This window comes from Piliocolobus tephrosceles, chromosome 6, assembly GCF_002776525.5.
Source record: "Piliocolobus tephrosceles isolate RC106 chromosome 6, ASM277652v3, whole genome shotgun sequence".
Lineage (NCBI taxonomy): Eukaryota > Metazoa > Chordata > Mammalia > Primates > Cercopithecidae > Piliocolobus > Piliocolobus tephrosceles.
The window spans coordinates 115,252,479-115,274,864 of NC_045439.1; the positions used below are offsets into that span (position 1 = coordinate 115,252,479).

The following is a 22,386-nucleotide window of genomic DNA, read 5'->3' on the forward strand; positions in this document are numbered from 1 at the left end:
TGGCGTCTTATTTCATTTCTCAATCAGCTCCTGACATTCGTAAAAAACTTCAAAAGGTAGAGGATGGTCCTCAGACACCAATACAAGACCTAGTTAAATTAGCCTTTAAGGTCTATAGCTCCAGAGAGGAGACGGCTGAGTTACAGCTCCTAGCAGCGGCTTTCGGGTTTACAGCCCAGTCATAACCCCAGGCCAGAGAGCACATACCCCACAGACTCCAAAGCTACAAAAGGAGCCTGCCTGCTATAAGTGCGGCAAGGCAGGACACTATGCCAACAGGTGTCCGCAAGGTCCCTGAGCCCCAACGCAGCCTTGCTATAAGTGCAAGGCATCAGGACATTAGGCCAGTGAATGTCCTAACCCTCATCCACCAGCAACCCCCTGCCCTGCTTGCCAGCAGAAAGGAAACTGGAAGTCTGATTGCCCCACCCTGAGAACAGGTGCCGCGCCTCTACGTGACCCCCTTTCCCAGGATCCTGGGAGCTCCTTCCAGCTCCTACATCTGGACGATGACAACTGAAGGTGCTGAGACTCGGGGACCCCCATCACCCTCGCCGAGCCGCGGGTAACTCTCCTGGTAGCGGGTAAGACAATTACTTTTTTAATCAACAGCGAGGCTACCTATTCTGTTTTGCCGTCCTTCTCTGGACCTAGCCTTCCATTCAATATCTCTGTAGTAGGAGTAAGTGGAAAGCCATCCACTCCACGAAAAACTCCAATCCTTAATTGCTGCCTGGCCAACAAGTACTTTGCGCACTCATTCCTCATTCCCAACTAAAAAGGGCCCCTACCGAAAGCAATCAGTGGAAATCAGTTTGGCTTTCCCCCACTCGCCTCAAACTTACTAAATTTTCTTAACTATCTCATACTCCCCAACCTTGCCAGGACTATCCTTCTGGGTTTTGCCCATATTCCAACAAATGCTTCCATTTCTTATTCCTATACTAATACTGTGCCTTATTTTATTTTTCATCCGTGCGTCCAAATACCAACCATGGGCCCCGACCTTAACGACGCCCCTTAACAGCAGGAAGTAGCCAGACAGACCACGGCGCCCCTTTATCACTATTATCAATAAAAGGTTGGACTGTTTGGACGAACCGAGGCAAGATGGTGCACTTCCGGGTTCTTCATCCCCCCACCCCCAACTCTTCCCGCGCGCGAAAATGCAGCTGGCGCCCAGGGAGGGTGCAGACCAACTGGGCATGCGCCAGGTGACGTCAATCTGAAGAGACCAAGATTTACCTGGTCGCACCTGCGGAACGCCCCTGACACGCCCATGCCCCACCTATTGCCCTCCCACTCCTAGAAAAGCCACTCTCCGCCATTGAGCCACGCGGCCTTCTCACAGCCCGGCGGCCTTCTTGCAGCCCCACTCCTGTCGGGATGTCGGGACTGTGGGAAGTCCGTCCGAGAGCCCCACGGGGGGACTCTGCCAGCCTCCTTCCCCGGAGGCCGACAGACTTCTCCCGCACACCTTAGGTTACCAAAATAAACGTGCAGTTTTGCTGTTACACTTGCCTACCCGCTGGTTCTTTTGCGCCCGCTGGGCTGGTCTTAGAAAAAACAAGACAGGTGCCAAGACAATTCATTAGGCGAAAAGAACAGTCTTTGAATAAATGATGTTGGAACAATTGAATCTTTACAAATGAACGGGAGAAAATATTTTCTTTCTTTTTTTTTGAAACGGAGTTTCGCTCTGTCGCCCAGGCTGGAGTGCAGTGGCGTGATCCTGGCTCACTGCAAGCTCCGCCTCCCAGGTTCACGCCATTCTCCTGCCTCAGCCTCCCAAGTAGCTGGGACTACAAGCGCTCGCCGCCACGCCCGGCTAATTTTTTTGCATTTTTAGTAGAGACGGGGTTTCACCGTGTTAGCCAGGATGGTCTTGATCTCCTGACCTTGTGATCCGCCCGTCTCGGTCTCCCAAAGTGCTGGGATTACAGGCTTGAGCCACCGCGCCCAGACAAGAAAATATTTTCAAATCATGTATCTGATAAGGGACTTATATTCAGAATATATAAAGAACTCCTGCAACTCAACAATAAGATAACAAATAATGCAATTTAAAAATGGGCAAAGGATTTGAGCAAACATTTCTCCCAAGAAGATAGGCAAATGGCTAATATACATATGAAAAGATGCTTAGTGAAACACAAATGACACCTACAATTCATTGGCCTCTATACCACTTTACATCTACCGGGATGGCTATCATATAAAAGACAGATAATAACAAGTTTTGGTGAGGATGTGGAGAAACTGAAACCCTCATGCACTCCTGATGGGACTTTGAATCACACCAACACTTTGGAAAACAGTTTGGCAGTTCATCAAAATGCTAAACATGGAGTTACCACATCGCACTCCTAGGTAGCCCAAGAGAACTGAAAGCATGGTTCTATGCAAAAACGTGTCCACGAATGTTCATATAAGCATTATTTACAATAGCCAAAAACTGGAAATAACTCAAATGTCTACCAACTGATGAATGGATAAAAAAATTTGGTATATCCATCCATACAATGGAATATCATCTGGCAAGAAAAAGGAAAGAAGTATTGATATGTGCTACAACATGGATGGATCTTGAAAACACTACACTCAATCCAAGAAGCCAGTCACACCAAAATCACATGTTGTACAATTATATTTATATTAAATATCTAGAACAGACAAATCTATAGAGACAGAAAGTAGATTAGGTATATATCCAAAAGAAAGGAAATCAATGCATTGAAGAGATGTCTGCGGTCCAATGTTTATTGTAGCACTGTTCACAATAGCCAAAATATGGAATCAACCAAAGCACCCATCAATGAGTGAATGGATAAAGAAAATATGGTATATATATACAATGGAATACTATTCAGTCATAAAAAAGAATTAAATCCTATCATTTGCAGAAACACATATGGAACTGAAGGTCATTATGTTAAGTGAAATAAGCCAGGCACAGAAAGACAAATATCACATGTTCTCATTCATGTGGGAAGTAAAAAAGTAGGTATCATAAAGATAGACAGTAAACTGGTGGTGACCAAAAGCTGGGAAAGGAAGAGGCAAAGAGGAAATGAAGAGAGGTAGATTAATGGGTGCAAATATGCAATTAGATGGAAGAAATAAGACCTAGTGTTTGATAAATCAGTAGGGTGACTATGGTAAACAATAATCTATTGTATATTTCAAAACAGCTAACAGAATAATTCGAATGTTCCTAACATAAAATATAAATATTTAAGGTGATGGAGATCCTAATTACCCTGATTTGGTTTTTATACATTATATGAATGTATCAAATTATCACAAGTATCATGAAAATATCTACATCTCTTATGTATCAATATAAAAAATAAAAAACTTACCAAGATAAAAGGATAGATCACTAGTTACCTGGTATGTGTGGAGGGGGATAATGAGGGGAAATGCTAATGGGTATGTTTCCTTGTCAAGTGATGAAATTTCCTAAAATCCTCTCATCTCATCCTCCTGAGTATCTGTCACTACAGGTGCTTGCCACCACACCCAGCTTTATTACATACGTTTATTTATTTATTTATTTTGAGACGGAGTCTCCCTCCCGGGTTCACGTCATTCTCCTGCCTCAGCCTCCCGAGTAGCTAGGACTATAGGCGTCAGCCACCTCGCCCAGCTACTTTTTGTATTTTAGTAGAGAGGGGGTTTCACCATGTTAGCCAGGATGGTCTCGATCTCCTGATCTCATGATCCGCCTGCCTCAGCCTCCCAAAGTGCTGGGATTACAGGCGTGAGCCACCGCACCTGACTTATTTTATTTATTTATTTGAGACGGAGTCTTGCTATGTCACCAAGGCTGGAGCGCAGTGGTGGGCTCTCGGCTCACTACAACCTCTGCCTCCTGGGTTCAAGCAATTCTCTGCCTCAGCCTTCCAAGTAGCTGGGATTACAGTCAAGTGCCACCATGCCCAACTAATTTTTGTATTTTTAGTAGAGACAGGGTTTCACCATATTGGCCAGCCTGGTCTTCAACTCCTGACCTCGTGATCCACCCGCCTCCGCCTCCCAAAGTGCTGGGATTACAGGCGTGAGCCACACGCCTGGCCAATTATACACTTTAAATGGGTGAACTGTATTATACATAAAATATATTTCAATATAGCTATTTAAATGGCTTTAAAAAGATTTTTGGAAAGGAGCTCACATATTCATTCCTTAAGGAGAACTGACTTTTGACCCTCAAAACAAGGGTCTGGATGGGAATGATTCTTGAAGTGAAAAGTGTCCTAGTGTCTTAGGAAAGAAGGCAGCGGGGGCCGAGCGCAGTGGTTCACGCCTCTAATCCCAGCACTTTGGGAGGCGAAGGCGGGCGGATCACTTGAGGTCGGGAGTTTGAGACCCGCCTGACCAATATGGAGAAACCCCATCTCTACTAAAAATACAAAATTAGCTGGGCGTGGTGGCGCATGCCTATAATCCCAGCTACTCGGAAGGCCGAGGCGGGAGAATCACTTGAAGCCAGGAGGTGGAGGTTGCGGTGAGCCGAGATCGCGCCACTGCACTCCAGCCTGGGCAACAAGAGCGAAACTCCGTCCTTCTTATGAAAAAAAAAAAAAAAAAGAAAAAAAAAGAAAAAGAAAATAAAGAAAAGAAAGCAGAGGAAGAAGAAAAGAGGGGGCAAGTCAGATCACAAAAGCTCATAATTGGGAGAAAACAAATAAGAGGGTTTTTTTTTTTTTTTTTGAGACAGAGTCTCGCCGTGTTGCCCAGGCTAAAGCGCAGTGGTGCGATCTCGGCTCATTGCAAGCTCCGCCTCCTGGGTTCACACCATTCTCCTGACTCAGCCTCCTGAGTAGCTGGGACTACAGGCGCCCGCCACCATGCCCAGCTAATTTTTTGTATTTTCAGTAGAGACAGGGTTTCACTGTGTTAGCCAGGATGGTCTCGATCTCCTGACCTCAGATCCGCCAGCCTCTCCTCCCAAAGTGCTGGGATTACAGGCGTGAGCCACCGCGCCCAGCTATAAGAGGGTTTTTTGTTTTTTTTCCAGCTCTTTATAAAGATCTCAGGCATATATAGGCTTGTAATACTTTGGATAAACCAGCAGGAAAGATAAAGAAAATTTGGCATCACTTAAGTTTTAATTTTTACTTATTAAAACTCTGTATTAACACATGTTCTTGATATAGGTCCAAAGAGACTCAATTTCTGGCAAACTGGGTTGAGGAAGTAAACCATTTTTTAGCCATTAGACTTACCACTCGGCTGAAATACTCATCTAAAACTTCCACAAAGTTATGAATGAATTCATAAATAGCCATCTCGTTCTAAAATAAAAGAAGAAAGGTAGAATCAATTTTAGTATGGCCCTCATGCAAATCAGACATAGAACATCCCAGTCAGCTTCCAGCTTTTAGTGAACTGATAATATGAGGAAAGCAGCCTCCCACTGACAAATACTCGGAACAGTTCTATACTCACTTGTTTAAAAGATGCTTATCAATAGGGGAAATGTAGATAAACCTTAACCTGTAGGATTTTTTTTTTTTTGGCCAGGTTTAGTGGTTCATATCTTTAATCCTAGCAAGTTGGGAGGCCAAGGTGAGAGGATGGCTTGGGGCCAGGAGTTCAAGACCAGCCTAGGCAATATAGTGAGACTCCGTCTCCACAAAAAATTTAAAAAACTAGCCAAGTGTGGTGTTGCATGCCTCTAGTCTCAGCCACTCATGAGGCTGAGGCAGGAGGATGGCTTGACCCCAGGAGTCAAGGCTGCAGTAAGCTACGATGGCACCACTGTACTCCAGCCTGGGAAACAGAGCGAGGTCCTGTCTTTTATTAAAAAACAAAAAGGCCATGCGTGGTTGCTCACACCTGTAATCCCCACCACTTTGGGAGGACGAGGTGGGAGGATCACTTGAGCCCAGAAGTTCAAGACCAGCCTGGGCAACATAATGAGATCCCTTGTTTACAAAAAATAAAAAAATAGGCTGGGCGTAATGGCTCATGCCTGTAATCCTAGCACTTTGGGAGGCCGAGATGTCAGGAGCTCAAGACCAGCCTTGCCAACACAGTGAAACTTCGTCTCTACTAAAAATACAAAAATTAGCTGGGCATGGTGGCACACGCTTGTAATCCCAGCTACATGGGAGGCTGAGGCAGGAGAATTGCTTGAATCCAGGAGGAACACTTGAACCTGGCAGGCTGAGATTGAAGTGAGCCAAGATCATGCCACTGTACTCCAACCTGAGTGACATAGTGAGACTCCGTCTCAAAAAAAATAAATAAATAAACAAAAATAAATAAATACATAAAGTAAAAATATCCAGATATCTTGGCATGAGCCTGTAGTCTTAGGTACTCAGGATCGTGATGCTGAGGTGGAAGGATCACTTCAGGCCAAGAGGTCAAGGCTGCAGTGAGAGGTGAAGGTGCCACTGCATTCTAGCCTGGGTGACAGAGAGAGACCCTGTCTTAAAAAACTTAGGCCGGGTGTGGTGGCTCACGCCTGTAATCCCAGCACTATGGGAGGCTAAGGCAGGTGGATCATGGGGTCAGGAGATCGAGATCATCCTGGCCAAAAGGTGAAACCCCGTCTCTACTAAGAATACAAAAATTAGCTGGGCGTGGTGGCGGGCGCCTGTAGTCCTAGCTACTCGGGAGGCTGAGGCAGGAGAATTGCTTGAACCCAGGAGGCGGGGGTTGTAGTGAGCCGAGGTGGCACCACTGCACTCTAGCCTGGTGACAAGGTGAGACTCTGTCTCCAAAAGAATCTTTTTTTTGAAGTCTATGATAAATCTAGCCAGATTAAAATCTTAGTGTCTAGGACTTAGAGTTCTTAGCTCCATTTCCTGACTTTACCACAAATTGGCTTAAGCAATTGTTCAGGTTCTTCATGCCATCATTTTTCTATCTGTGGAGATGGGAAAACCACTTCAAAGTTTGGTTTGGTTCATGGATAAAAAAGTTTGGTTCATGGATAAAAAACAACGAATCAATATTTCAGCTAGATGTAAAACATCCTTTCAGGGATTCCATGTCCATAAGTACTACTGATCTGGGAGTGGCATTTGTGAAGGGGTGAACTAAATAAATTTGAGGGGATATAATCACAATACAATCATCTTTATAGTTTTCACTGGCTTTTGATATATCAGCCCATGTTTAATGCCAAAATCAGTTGGTCTCTATACTTATCTGAGCTGCTTCATTGTTCAAGAGAACAAGGGCAGGACACTGGTATTGCTTACAACAGAAAAAGGCATTCTGTGGTTTGAGGCTTCTCTACTTTGCAAGCTCCTCATCGAATCCAAGAAACATCCTAGATATTTCTCTTCCACACAACTTCCTCATTCTTGCTAGAAACCAAGATCCTAACCAGGCACAGTGGCTTGTGTCTGTATTCCCAGCTACTTGGGAGGCTAAGCCAGGAAGATCGCTTGAAGTCAGGAGTTCTAGACCAAACTGGGCAACACAGTGAGACCCCATCTCTAAAAAAACTAAAAGCAAAAAAATTAGCTGGGCTTGGGAGTGTGAGCCTGTAGTCCCAGCTAGTCAGGTGGCTGAGATGGGAAGATGCTTGGAACCAGGCATTCAAGGCTGCAGTGAGCAATGACTGTGCCATTGCACGCTAGCCTGTCTCTTAAAAAAATAAAAATAAAAAAAAATTGGGAGTCTGAGGCAGGCGGATCATGAGGTCAGGAGATCAAGACCGTCTTGGCCAACATGGCGAATCCCCATCTCTACTAAATACAAAAAATTAGCCAGGTGTGGTGGCACGTGCCTGTAATCCCAACTACTTGGGAGGCTGAAGCAGGGGAATCGCTTGAACCTGGGAGGTGGAGGTTGCAGTGAGCTGAGATCGTGCCACTGTACTATAGCCTGGCAACAGGGCAAGACTCCGTTAAAAAAAAAAAAAAATCAAGAGAGTCATAATTCTTAGGGAGGCAAGTAGAAAGAAATTCTTGCATTTTCCAAGGGCTCTTCTATTATCTTACCTCAGTGTCATTAACTCCAACCACAATGAAGAGAGCTGCATACTGCCGATATATCAGCTTAAAATCCTTATATTCAATGAAAGAGCACTAGACAAAACACAATGAGATATTAATTCCTGTTGTTGAGAGAGAGTTATTTAAAATGACATGCATAAGTTCTAGGTTCTGATTCATCTGACAAACATTCCTAGAAATATAAAATATTAAGATGTTACACAACCACTGGTGGCCTTCTCACAATATTCAGGGGCCCACTTGGAAGCATCTCTAGTGGAAATTGGAGAAGTCTTGGAAAAAAGTCTGAGTGTTCACATGGGTTCCCACTTACACTCCTTCTCATTCCTTTACTTGGCTCTGTGTGGAACTCAGCAGGCAAAGATAATGAATAATCAGCAAAGTGCCTCCGAAGTGAAAATAAGCAAACGTGATAAAGAAGACTTTCTTCTCCTCACCTCCCCAAGACTTTTTTGGAAGCAATTAGATATTCTCGGTTTTGTACTATTTAATAGTCATTGAGGAGCCAAATACATGGTACAAACAAACAAAAATTGGTTGCTTTTTCCTAGACTCATGAAAAGAATCCATGTAGATTATTTTATAAATCATTTAAAGATGGCCTTTTTGTGGCAGATGCTAGACAAAATCTCGCATTGTAAACATTGCTTCGTATGAATTAATAACTAGCCTGCCACCACTGACACATGGATAAAACTCCCTTCTCATTTATCCCTTTCCTATCGCCTTTGTACAAAGAGTTATTGGAAGGCGCTGAGTGGATGGGAGGTGGAGAGTGGGCAGAAGCACAGGGTTACTCTTCTTCTGGATTTTAGGGTGTGCTGGATGTGTTGCTCTTGGGTGCCCGGATGTACCTGGGGATGAAGCTGCAAGTTTTGACCATGGAAATGCCTCTATGGGAAAGCCATCTGACAGTCTATAAAATGGAGGAATTTAGATTTTTATTTAAAATTAGGATAGAGGTAATGAGTACAGAAGCATTCTGCAGCTTTTGGCTCACTGTAGAGCCAGTGTGATCTCTGCTCAGCTGCATCTTTCAAGGAAACACAACCTTTTTGAAAGAACTGAGGAACATTTTTCAAAGCCTCTCAGGAGTTTCTGACATTAAAAAAAAAAAAAGTATCAGAGCACCTCTATGGATAAAAACTAAGCTGCTATTATGCTACGTTGGTGCCTGATTATGCCAAAAGCCCAGTGGACTCCTTTTAAAATCTAAAATAATTTAGAATGCATCAAAAGTATCTAACAGTATATTCATTCCAAAGCTTTCGTTTCAAAGGGTAACCTATCAGTGAAAATGATATTTGAAATTGAGTGCCTGCATTCTGCAGAAAGGTTCAAACAGGAATGCTTCTAAGAGTATTTACTTCTACTTAAAGTATGTGGCTATTAACATAGCCCTTTAAAAGTTTCTGTTTCCATCTGACAACATGAAACAGTGTGTGCCATGGCAGGCCAAAGTAGTAATTCAAAGAGGAACTCTGAGATGTCCCAACTGAAAAATCAGTTTAGATGCCAAGGGAGACACATTTGTACCATGTTACTTTTGAGCACTGATGTAGCTTAATAATAAATGATTTAGCACTGGTGCTCACAGGCAGCCCACTATGCAGTGAAATGGAGAACTGACAAAATTAAAATGCATGAGTTAAACAAGTTTTCTGATTTTCCCTCAGTTGTTGAGTAATTCCCAATAGATCTGGCAAGTTTAGGACCTGGATTAAGTAATTCTCTAAATAAAATTCTTCATAAAAATTTTGTTCAAGGGGCCGGGTGTGGTGGCTCACGCCTGTAATCCCAGCACTTTGGGAGGCTGAGGTGGGTGGATCACTTGAGGTCGGGATTTCAAGACCAGCCTGACCAACATGGAGAAACCTCGTCTCTACTAAAAATACAAAATTAGCCGGTCATGGTGGCACATGCCTCTAATCTCAGCTACCTGGGAGGCTGAGGCAGGAGAATCACTTGAACCTGGGAGGCAGAGGTTGCAGTGAGCCGAGATCATGCTGTTGCACTCCAGCCTAGGCAAGAGCAAAACTCTGTCTCAAAAAAAAAAAAATTTTTTTTTGTTCAAGGTATGAGCTAGGGAAAAAATTCTTTACAAAATGGACTCGGTTTTTGGCCAGGCGCAGTGGCTCATGCGTGTAATCCCAGCACTTTAGGAGTGGCTCATGCCTGTAATCCCAGCACCAAGGCAGGCAGATCACTTGAGGTCAGGAGTTCGAGACCAGCATGACCAACATAGTGAAATCCCATCTCTACTAAAAATACAAAAATTATCCGGGTGTGGTGGCACACACCTGTAATCCCAGCTACTACTCAGGAGGCTGAGGCAGGAGGATCGCTTGAACCTGGGAGGCGGAGATTGCAGTGAGCCAAGATGGCGCCACTGCACTCCAGCCTGGGCAACAAAGCAAGACTCCATCTCAAAAAACAAAACAAAAAAAATGGACTCAGTTTTAAAATTCCTATTTAACCTCCTTTTTTTTTTTTTTTTTTTTTTTGAGACAGAGTTTTGCTCTTGTCACTCAGGCTGGAGTGCAGTGAAGCAGTCTTGGCTGACTGCAACCTCCACCTCCCATGTTCAAACAATTTTCCTGCCTCGGCCTCCCCAGTAGCTGGGACTACAGTTGTGCATAATTACGCCCAGCTAATTTTTCACTATATTGGCCAGGCTGGTCTCGAACTCCTGATCTCTGGTGATCCACCCGCTTCCGCCTCCCACAGTGCTGGGATTACAGGCGTGAGCCATTGCACCCAGACTTAATCTCCATTTTGGAAGATGGATAAATTTGTTGTTTCATATGAATTTTTAATTTCCATTTTCCCCACCTAGATAATAAAATCAAACTTGTTTTTAAATCACTGGTTTCAGTATTATATTGGTGGTATATTTACAAAAATAATAAGCAGAATAAAACCACCCCATTTGAGAATAATATTATCCTCTGGCATAAAATGGGTCTTCAGTATTTACCTCTATACCAATCATCTGATCTTCATTTTTTGGCTTATAGAAAGCTACCTGCTACAGGCACTCATGAGAGTTTCACGGGCTGAATTCGTAAGAATGAAAAAAGAAGAGGTGTCTATTAGCAGACGGAAATTTTATTGTTGTTTCCAAGGTGCATTGAGACAAATATGCTGACTTAAATAAGAACCCAAGATTCTTCCAGGTTTTCCTTGTTTTAATTTTCTTTTTTTTTTTTTTTGAGACGGAGTCTCGCTCTGTCGCCCGGGCTGGAGTGCAATGGCCGGATCTCAGCTCATTGCAAGCTCCGCCTCCCGGGTTCACACCATTCTCCTGCCTCAGCCTCCCGAGTAGCTGGGACTACAGGCGCCCGCCACCTCGCCCGGCTAGTTTTTTATATTCTTTAGTAGAGACGGGGTTTCACTGTATTAGCCAGGATGGTCTCGATCTCCTGACCTTGTGATTCGCCCGTCTCGGCCTCCCAAAGTGCTGGGATTACAGGCTTGAGCCACCGCGCCCGGCTCCTTGTTTTAATTTTCTTAAAGGGATGTAAAGAGAGCTATGCTTCTTTCAGTTTTTCATTTCACATCACTTCTTATTTTCCTTAGTAGCTGTTGAAGGAATATAGATCAAAGGAAATGACGGTCCCTGAGACTCAGTAATAATAAATCTGCCAAGGCTGAGTTGAATGTAGTGATAAAGGAGAGGACCAGAGACTTACTTGTTCATTGGACCGAGAGAGACAGCTCTTTATGACTTCTGTTTCCAGAAGTGTACGCTTATTAATATCCACATGTTCATAGTACTTAGAAAGTCGAGTCTGCCCTTGTTTATTCACCATAAGGAAAAATTTTATCATTTTTCTTTCCTGGCCAGTATTTTTCCAAATATAGTTCAAAAGTTATGACAAGGGATGGCTGTAACTGGAACCTTGAAGACAAAAACAAACAAACAAACAAAAACCCAGAAAGGCAAGATCAAATTTCTCAAAGAATTATATTAAATGTTTTATAGATAAACAGTAAATAAAGTAGTAGTAAATATTATCTGATAATATCAGTCTTCATTCCTATGAACTAATTGAGGTTTTAATAAATAAAAACCGCCTGGCGCGGTGGCTCAAGCCTGTAATCCCAGCACTTTGGGAGGCCAAGACGGGCGGATCACGAGGTCAGAGATCGAGACCATCCTGGCTAACCCGGTGAAACCCCGTCTCTACTAAAAAATACAAAAAACTAGCCGGGCGAGGTGGCGGGCGCCTGTAGTCCCAGCTACTCGGGAGGCTGAGGCAGGAGAATGGCGTAAACCCGGGAGGCGGAGCTTGCAGTGAGCTGAGATCCGGCCACTGCACTCCAGCCCCGGTGACAGAGAGAGACTCCGTCTCAATAAATAAATAAATAAATAAATAAATAAATAAATAAATAAATAAATAAAAACCAACGATAAATTTTCATCAGTTATTCTCCAAAACAATTCTGAGCAACTGCAGTACTTCTGTTTATATTCATTCCATTTACTCATCTATTTTGCTGGGTAACAACGACGTGTCGAGCACCAGAAGAATGGGGAGATGAAGCAGTAAGGACTTCTATCTTCTGATTTTTATACCTAGCAAAGGTGCGAGGTAGGTAAACAACGGCAGTACAAGGTGATGAGTTATAACTGGGACAGGTCTGCTTCCATGGGTGTACAGAAGGGAGGGACAAGGAACGTCACAGGAGGGTGAAGAACTGATTCCCAGAGAAGGGGCACTGATGTGAGGTCATGAAGAATGAGCTATAGGGGACGACTGAGGCAGAGAAAATCGGTATGAAAGCTCTGGAAAGTTCACTGGGGCTGCAGTTCAGGGAGTGGGAAGAATAGTTGCTGGAAATTAAGTTACTCACATATGACAAAATTGGCTTTAGAAGTCATGCTAAGGAATTGGGCTTTATTTTATGGGCAATGGAGACAAGATCTATAGTAAAGCTTTTCTTTCCTTAGTGGTGGAAATAGTAGTGATATCAATTTATCAAATTCCTCTAGGCTCTATAACAAGCTCTCTAAGGTCCTATCCTGAGCAATTCTCACAATTATTTGAGGCAGGTACTTCTGTTATCCTTTATTTTTGAGATAGGGCCTCACTCTGCACCCAGGTTGGAGTACAGTGGTGCAATCTCAGCTTAGTGCAGCATCTTCCTCTGTACTGAAGTGATCCCACCTCAGCATCCTGAATAGCTAGGATTATAGGCATGCACCATCATGCCCAGCTAATTTTTTAACTTTTTGTAAAGATGAGGTTTCACTCTATTGCCGGCTGGTCTTGAACACTTAGGCTCAAGTGATCCTCCTGCCTTGGCCTCCCAAAGTGTTGGGATTACGGGCGTGAGCCACCGTATCAAGCCTGTTATTCTCATTTTAAGGTCAAGCAGGTTAAAGTTTAGAAGGGCACGGTGGCTCGTGACTGTAATCCCAGCACTTTGGGAGGCCAAGGCAGGCAGATCATTTGAGGTCAGGAGTTCAAGACCAGCCTGGTCAATATGGTGAATCCTTGGCTCTACTAAAAATACAAAAATTAACTGGGCATGGTGGTGCACGCCTGTAATCCCAGCTACTCAGAAGGCTGAGGCAGGAGAATTGCTTGAACCCGGGAGGTGGAGGTCTCAGTGAGCTGTGATGACGTCACTGTACTCCAACTAAGGGAGGAGAATCTCTTGAGCCCAGGAGGCGGAGGTTATAGTGAGCCAAGATTGTGCCACTGCACTCCAGCCTGGGTGACAGAGCGAGACTCTGTCCACCCCCCCCCAAAAAAAAGAAAAGATGATACCCAAAGTCACTGCATGACTTTGTGTCAGAGGTGGGCTGTGGTTCAAAGGCCAAGCACATGCATGGATCTATGACACCCCTAACTCATCCTCCTCATTCAGGGGTTCATGCTTGTGCTGTTATGTCTAACTCAGTTGTATTGAATCTCGTGTTTGTTTCTCTTACACTCAACATAGGGTTTGGAAAAATCAATGCAAGTGAGCATAATATTGATGAATGGCCAGTCCTTCTTTCATCATGACCACCAGAGCTAGCTGGTCTGGCTCAGCTGACAAAATCGTATTCACATTGTGTAATATCTGTGAGAATCAGTGCAAAAAACTAAGATGAATAATAGTTCTTAAATGAAATTTTAACATTTGAAATTTTAGATTTATAGTAAAGTTGCAAAGATGGCCATTGTTAGCATCTCTTTTTTTTTTTTTTTTTTTTTTTGAGACAGAGTCTTGCTCTGTCGCCCGGGCTGGAGTGCAGTGGCCGGATCTCAGCTCACTGCAAGCTCCGCCTCCCGGGTTTACGCCATTCTCCTGCCTCAGCCTCCCGAGTAACTGGGACTACAGGCGCCTGCCACCTCGCCCGGCTAGTTTTTTGTATTTTTAGTAGAGACGGGGTTTCACCGTGTTAGCCAGGATGGTCTCGATCTCCTGACCTTGTGATCCGCCCGTCTCAGCCTCCCAAAGTGCTGGGATTACAGGCTTGAGCCACCGCGCCCGGCTCATTGTTAGCATCTCACATTACCATGGTACATTTGCCAAAACTAAGAAACCAATACTGGTACATTATTATTAACTCCAGACTTTATTTGGAGTTCATCGATTTTTCCACTAATGTCCTCTTTTTGTTCCTGCATCCCATCCAGGATACTATAGTGCATTTAATTGTCATGTTGCTTTAGTCTGTTCTGGTCTGGAACAGTTTTTCAGTCTTCCTTGTTTTTCATGACCTTAACAGTCTGGAGGATACTGGCCCAGGCTGGAGTACAGTGGTACTATCATGGCTCACTACAGCCTTGAACTCTTAGGCTCAAGTGATCCTCTAGCCTCTGTTTCTCAAGTAGCTGGGAGTAGCTGGGACTACAGATACATGTCACTATGCCCAGTTAATTTTTATTTATTTTTATTTTTATTTTTGAGACAGAGTCTCACTCTGTCGCCCAGGCTGGAGTGCAATGGCGCAATCGATCTCAGCTCACTGCAACCTCTGCCTCCTGGGTTCAAGTGATTCTCCTGCCTCAACCTCCTGAGTAGCTAAGATTACAGGTGCCTGCCACCATGCCTGGTTGATTTTTGTATTTTTAGTAGAGACAGGGTTTCACCATGTTGGCCAGGCTGGTCTCGAACTCCTGACCTAAAGTGATCCACCCGCCTCGGCCTCCCAAAGTGCTGGGATTACAGGCATGAGCCACTGCGCTTGGCCTTTATTTTTATTTTTGTAGAGATGGGAGGGGTCTCACTATTTTGCTCAGGCTGGTCTTGAACTCCTGGCCTTAAGGGGTCCTCCTGCCTTAGCCGTCCAAGTGCTGGGATTATAGGCATGATCCACTGCCTCCAGCCAATATTTGCTTATAACATAAATTCCTAGTGAATTTTTATTTTATTTTTTTGAAACAGTCTCGCGCTCTGTCCCCCAGGCTGGAGTGCCGTGGTGTAATCTCGGCTCACTGTAAGCTCCGCCTCCCAGGTTCTCCTGCCTTAGCTGGGACTACAGGTGCTCCCCACCACACCCAGCTAATTTTTTGTATTTTCAGTAGAAACGGGGTTGCACTATATTAGCCAGGATGGTCTGGATCTCCTGACCTCGTGATCCGCCCGTCTCGGCCTCCCACAGTACTGGGATTACAGGTGTGAGCCACCATGCCCGGCCAATTCCTAGTGAGTTTTTACTGTGTGCTATCAGAGAATCTATTTGATTTCATTAACTTTAGCATCCTCATCTGGTAATATAAGTATATTAAACTAGAACACAGACCCCTCTGAGAATACAAAGAAAGCTAATGAATCTTTTACAGAAAAATGTGCAAGGAGATATGTACTTAAATGCTGTAAAAGAACCTCAGGACATCCACAGACTTTGCTGACACCTATTCTGGGCTCCAGGTTGAGAACCCTGAGCAGGGTGATTCCTAAGGTCCTTTACAAATAAATAGACCTGGCTGGGTGTGGTGGCTCATGCCTGTAATCCCCGTGCTTTGGGAGGCCGAGGAGGGTGGATTGCCTGAGATCAGGAGTTCAAGAACAGCCTGGTCAACATGGTAAAACCCTGTCTCTACTAAAAATACAAAAAGTAGCTGGACGTGGTGGCAGGCGCCTATAATCCCAGCTACTCAGGAGTCTGAGGCAAGAGAATCACTTGAACCCGGGAGGCGGAGTATGCAGCGAGCCGAGATTGTGCCATTGTACTCCAGCCTGGGCGACAAGAGCTAAACTCTGACTCAATAAATAAATAAACAAATAAACCTCCAGGATTTAAAAAAATTTCCCATTCACTTTATCACTATTTGCTATGCACAAAACACTAGATTTGTGTCTAGAATAAATGAAAAATGATGTGGAATAAATGTGGCATACAGATCAATCTGAAATCTTTGTTAAAATTTTGATTTTACAGCCAGGTGCAGTGGCTCACACCTGTAATCCCAGCACCAAATTTGGGAGGCCGAGGCGGGCGGATCACGAGGTCAGGAGATCGAGACCATCCTGGCCAACATGGTGAAACCCTGTCTCCACTAAAAATACAAAAATTAGCTGGGTGTGGTGGCATGCACCTGTAGTCCCAGCTACTCAGGAGGTTGAGACAGAAGAATCACTTGAACCCACGAGGCAGAGATTGCAGTGAGCCGACATTGCACCACTGCACTCCAGCCTGACAACAGAGCGAGACTCCATCTCAAAAAAAAAAAAAAAAAAAAAAGAAAACAAAGTTGGATTTTAATGTATACTTACAACTTGTTCACAAATATTAGGTGTCACTTTTAGCAGCTCCAATTTCAGGGACCAGTTTCCCAATCTGCTGCTTAGGAGACTGAAAGTAGGGGAGATTATTTCAGGGCTAGGTCATCCCAGGTAAGCATTTGCAGCTAGTGATCTTAGCAACAGCTCATCAGAAGGTGTCTGTTAAGAGTCAGTTTGCTAAAAGCTTGGCTGTCAGAATACCAGTCAGAGGCTGATTTACAGGGCTTGATCTACTTCACAGCCTCCTGGAGCACAAAACATTAATTATCTGTTTGATGAGGCATCCATGCCTGTTGAAGAGTGGAGTTGACTGACCAGGCAAGCAGTGGCTCACGCCTGTAATCCCAGCACTTTGGGAGGCTGAGGTGGGCGGATCACTTGAGGTCAAGGGTTTGAGACCAGCCTGGCCAACATGGTAAAACCCCACTATCTACTAAAAAATACCAAAATTAGGCCAGACATAGTGGCTTATGGCTGTAATCCCAGCCCTTTGGGAGGCTGAGGCAGTGGATCATTTGAGGTCAGGAGTTCGAGACCTCATGGTGAAACTTGGTCTCTACTAAAATACAAAAAAAAATCTGGGTGTGGTGGCATGAGCCTGCAGTCCCAGCTACTCAGGAGGCTGAGGCAGGAGGATTGTTTGAACCTGGGAGGTGGAGGCTGAAGTGCGCCAAGATCGTGCCACTGCACTGCAGTCTGGGTGACACAGGGAGACTCCGACTCAAAAAAAAAAAGAAGAAAAGTAGAGTCGAGACTCTCCTTTATGATTCTCCCTATTTCACTAGATGCCCGAATGTCCTTTTTCATGTGTCATCCCATGTATCTAGAGAAATAAGCAGATTGCATGGAAGAACAGGACCTTTGGTGAATGAGTAGTTCTTGACTAATCAGAATCCCAGCAAATACAGAGGCTGGGGAACACCACGATAGAGGATGGGTCCCACTAAGCACTGAGCTAAGCAGCTAAGTCAAGCTGGAAACCAGCAAGTATTTTTTTCTTTGGGGGTTTTGCCTGCTTGAGGAGATAGGAGAACGCATTGCTTAAAAGCTCAGACCTGAGTAAGACAGACCTGGCTAAGTTTTGGCTTTGCCACATACCTGCCATGTGATGCTTAAGGTGCTTGGGTTTTTTGAACCCCAGGGGGATGGTTAACTCTGAGGTGTGAGAGTGAGATAGGTAACACAAATAGCACTTAGCAAAGGCGCTGGTCTACAGTAAATATTCACTTTACAACTGAGCTGTTTTCATTACAGTCAACCCTTAGTATGCAGGTTATTAGTTCCGGGACTGCCTTGAGTATAACCAAATCTGTGCATACTCAAGTCCTGCAGTAGGCCCTGTGGAAACGACGTACACAAAAAGTCAGCCCCATATAACTGGGGTTTTGCATGCCACAAACACTGTATTTTCCATCTGTGTTTGGTTGGAAAAAAAGCTGCATATAAATGGATCTGTGCAGTTCAAGCCTATGTTGTTGTTCAAGGATCAACTGTATTATTTCCTTGCTGCAACTAGAAACATTATGATATAATACTTGGACTAAGTTTTATATATATATATACATTTCGTCCTCCCAGCTCATTTCCTGTTTCCTAAGCCCTATCAGACAGGTGGTTACCTTACAGCGATTCTAAACACTAAGGTGTAAAGAGCCAGGCCCAGTGTGGCCAAGCCTAGGGTTGTTGCCTTCATTCCCTGTGTAGACGGGATGTTATCTAGACTAGCTCAGCTGGGGATATAACAGCTGTGCCATGGGGGAGGCCTGTGGCCATTCACTCCCTTTTCCAGGAAGATAAACTCATGGCTGTGGGTGGGGTTGCAACATACTCTGTGGTTTTAATCATTTGCTATTAAATGCTGCTTTTATTTGTCTCACAAATTACTGTCAGTAAATTATGGCGGGTTACCAGGAAGTTAAGATTAACCATCCTTTCTTTTACTCCCTTTCAGCGAAGTTATTTAAAAACCATCTTTATGACAGTTAGAAATTATAATTCTATACCTTGGATTTCAACTGCCGGGTAAAAGGAAAATGTCTCAAAGGTACTCATGGCCAAACCTTTGCCTTTAAATGTCCTGCTTGCATTAAGTAGTAAAATGAGATGTAAAAAGATCTCACTGAGGTGTTACATCAAGGGATCAAATTGGTTTCTACCTTACAAGCACAGCATTCCTTCCCACTGACTTCAAGAGCAAGGATGACAAATAAGGACATGTTGAATTGATATTCATTAGGATGTAAGTTTTGAAAAGAGTAAATGAAGGCTTCCAAAGGCTTGGATATATCTTTCTTTTCTTGCACACTCTTAAACATTAGACAATTTTAACTGTAGCAGGATGCAGTGGTAAAAAACTAGAGAAACACAACTTTAAACTATTTCTACTATAAAATATATAATGCCAAAATAAACGATGTGGAGACTCGGGAGACAAGTACACACCTGAGAACTGAAGATGAATGCTGTAAGCATCTATCATGGTTATTAATCATCGAGGAGGAGGGAAATGAAATAATTATGAAACTGAGGTAAGACAGTAAGAAGGGAATATGCTTAGACAAGTGTTGGGAGTGGTCAGGGAGAGGTATGAACTTCCTTTTTTAAACTATTTGCATTCAATGACACACAAGGGGCCAGAGGGGCCAGGCGTGGTAGCTCACACCTATAATTCTAGCACTTTGAGAGGCCATGGTGGCAGGACAGCTTGAGACCAGAATTTGGGGACCAGCCTGGGAAACACAGTGAGATGCCATCTTTACCAAAAAAAAGGAAAAAAAAAAAAAAGCCAGGCACCATGGTGTGTACCTATAGTCCCAGCTACTTAGGAAGCTAAGGTGGGAGCACTGCTTGTGCCCAGGAATTGGAGGCAGCAGTGAGCTATGATCACACCACTGCACTCCCACTCTGGCCTGGGCAACAGAGCGAGATCCTATCTCTAAACACACACACACACACACACACACACACACAGAGAGACACACACACACACACACACAGAGCTGGGAAGATGTTTAGATGACCAGGAAGGAAGTCAGTAGATGCTACACCGAAAAGCTTGTGTGTGAATGTGTGTACATAAATCAAAAAAGAGGAAAGAAGGCAACTTCACTGGGGGAAGCATTACACAAATGGTGCTAGGATGCCCCAGCAAGGGAATCTAGAAAAGAGGAAAAGAAGGTTAAGGTTACTTACAGCGGGAATCAAACAAGCATTTTCCTTGGATTAGCATTGTCAGGCCTCTGAGCCCAAGCCAAGCCATCGCATCCCCCGTGACAGTAAATATTCACTTTACAACTGAGCTGTTTTCATTACAGTCAACCCTTAGTATGCAGGTTATTAGTTCCGGGACTGCCCAGATGGTCTGAAGTAACTGAAAAATCACAGAAGAAGTGCAAATGCCCAGTCCCGCCTTAACTGATGACATTCCACCACAAAAGAAGTGAAAATGGCCAGTCCTTGCCTTAAGCGATGACATTATCTTGTGAAATTCCTTTTCCTGGCTCAAAAGACTCCCCCACTGAGCACCTCGTAACCCCCACTCTTGCCTGCCAGAGAACAACCCCCCTTTGACTGTAATTTTCCTTTACCTACCCAAATCCTATAAAACGGCCCCACCCTTATCTTGCTGACTCTCTTTTCGGACTCAGCCCGCCTGCACCCAGGTGAAATAAACAGCCATGTTGCTCACACAAAGCCTGTTTGGTGGTCTCTTCACACGGACGCGCTTGACAAGCATGAACATGCTTTCAAGACTAGTGAGGTTGGTAGATTTGCAGTAGAATACAGGGCCAGGCGAGGTGGTTCACGCCTGTAATCCCAGCACTTTGGGAGGCCGAGGTGGGTGGATCACCAGAGGCCAGGAGTTGGAGACCAGCCTAGGCAATATAGGAGACCACGCCTCTACAACAAAAACCAAACGAAAAAACAAGAGCTGGGTATGGTGGTGCGTGTCTGTAATCCCAGCTACTTGGGAGAGTAAGGCTGAGATCAGGAATTCTAGGCTACAGTGAGCTATGATCACTCCACTGCACTCCAGCCTGGGTGACAGAAGGAGATCCTATCTCTAAAAAAAAAAAAAAACAACTAGCTGGGTGCAGTGGCTCACGCCTGTAATCCCAACACTTTGGGAGGCCAAGGCGGGTAGATTACTTGAGGTCAGGAACTCGAGACCAGCCTGGCTAACACTGTGAAACCCTTTCTCTACTAAAAATACAAAAAAAGGAACCAGGCGTGGTGTCGGGTGCCTGTAATTATAGCTACTTGGGAGGCTGAGGCAGGAGAACCACTTGAACCCAGGAGGCAGAGGTTGCAGTGAGCCGAGATTGCACCACTGTACTCCAGCCTGGGCGACAGAGCAAGACTTCGTCTCCAAAAAATAAATAAAATAAAATAAAAATAAAATAAACCAAAACAACAAAAAAAGTAGAAAATGCTCAGATCCATGTCCCAGCAACCACATGATGTAAACTTAATGCCCAGAGAAAAGAGAGATTGAAGAGGCTGAATGAAGTACATATTGAATTGAGAAGGTATCGTATTTCTGATGGCGTACTTCTGGGAGTTAGACCTAGGACAGTCTTTACAGTTTGTCATATCCAAAGATGGCAAATGGGTTTCAACTTGGGTGTCAATTGTGACTAACTGTAACAGCTGCTTTGGGAAGGATTCTGGAGCTGCTTCCAGGTTCAAAACAAAAGGATGGCATGCGTGATTACTCGTCAGTTGTAGGTTACGTCAGTTGTAGGTTAGGAAGCAGGGAGTGGCAACATATGCACCTTATATTTGTCATCCCTGAGGTGTACTCCCTTCATTTTGTAGATGAGAAAACTGATCAGAGATGTAGCATGAAGTACTGAACTCTGCTCCCCTGACTCATACTATAATGCTGTCTTTAATCTATCACATTACCTCACTCTACATATCAGTGTCATTAAATGTTCACTTAACCTTTTTGTTTATTCTGTTGAGACAGGGTCTTACTCCAACCCAGGTTGGAGTGTAGTGGCACAATCACAGTTCACTGCAACCTTGACCTCCCAGGCTCAAGCAATCCTCCCACCTCAGCCCCTCAAGTAGCTGGGACTACAGGTGCACACCACCACGCCCAGCTAATTTTTGTATATTTTGTAAAGGCAGGGTTTCCAGTTGCCCAGTCTAGTCTTGAACTCCTGGACTCGCCTCAGCTTCAAGTGCTAGGATTATACGTCTGAGACATTGTGTCCAGCCAAATGTTCATTTGAGCTTAATGAGCATTAACTTCAGGTAGCTTTGGAAGTGATCCAGTCATTATTCTCTTTTCTAATGCTGCTGCACAATTAATCTGGAAAATGCCAAACAAACCACTACATGAAAAAGTACAGTATGGGCTGGCACGGTGGCTTGTGCCTGTAATCCCAACACTTTGGGAGGCCAAGGCGGACAGATAACCTGAAGTCCGGAGTTCGAGACCAGTGTGGCCAACATGGCGAAACCCTGTCTCTACTAAAAGTATAAAGATTAGCCGGGCATGGAGGCAGACACCTGTAATCCCAGCTACTCAGGAGGCTGAGGCAGGAGAATCGCCTGAACTCGGGAGGTGGAGGTTGCAGTGAGCCAAGATCGCACCACTGCACTCCAGCCTGGGTGACAGCCTGACTGACAACCTGACTGCTTGGCTCCACTACTTAGTTGCTTTGTG

General features: G+C 44.3%; 1 protein-coding gene across 3 annotated transcripts in view; it reads right to left on the reverse strand.

The window, feature by feature from the left end:
* AP4S1 (adaptor related protein complex 4 subunit sigma 1) overlaps positions 1–22,386 on the reverse strand; it is a 79,845-nt gene that overhangs the window by 18,792 nt on the left and 38,667 nt on the right. For all 3 annotated transcript variants that reach the window (XM_026455073.1, XM_023227442.2, XM_023227443.2), the window contains exons 2-4: positions 11,675–11,883; positions 7,968–8,054; positions 5,232–5,300 (exon numbers count right to left, since the gene is read on the reverse strand). In XM_026455073.1, the coding sequence (XP_026310858.1) occupies positions 5,232–5,300; positions 7,968–8,054; positions 11,675–11,812 (294 nt within the window). In that variant the 5' untranslated portion in view covers positions 11,813–11,883. The remainder of the gene's footprint in view (positions 1–5,231; positions 5,301–7,967; positions 8,055–11,674; positions 11,884–22,386) is intronic.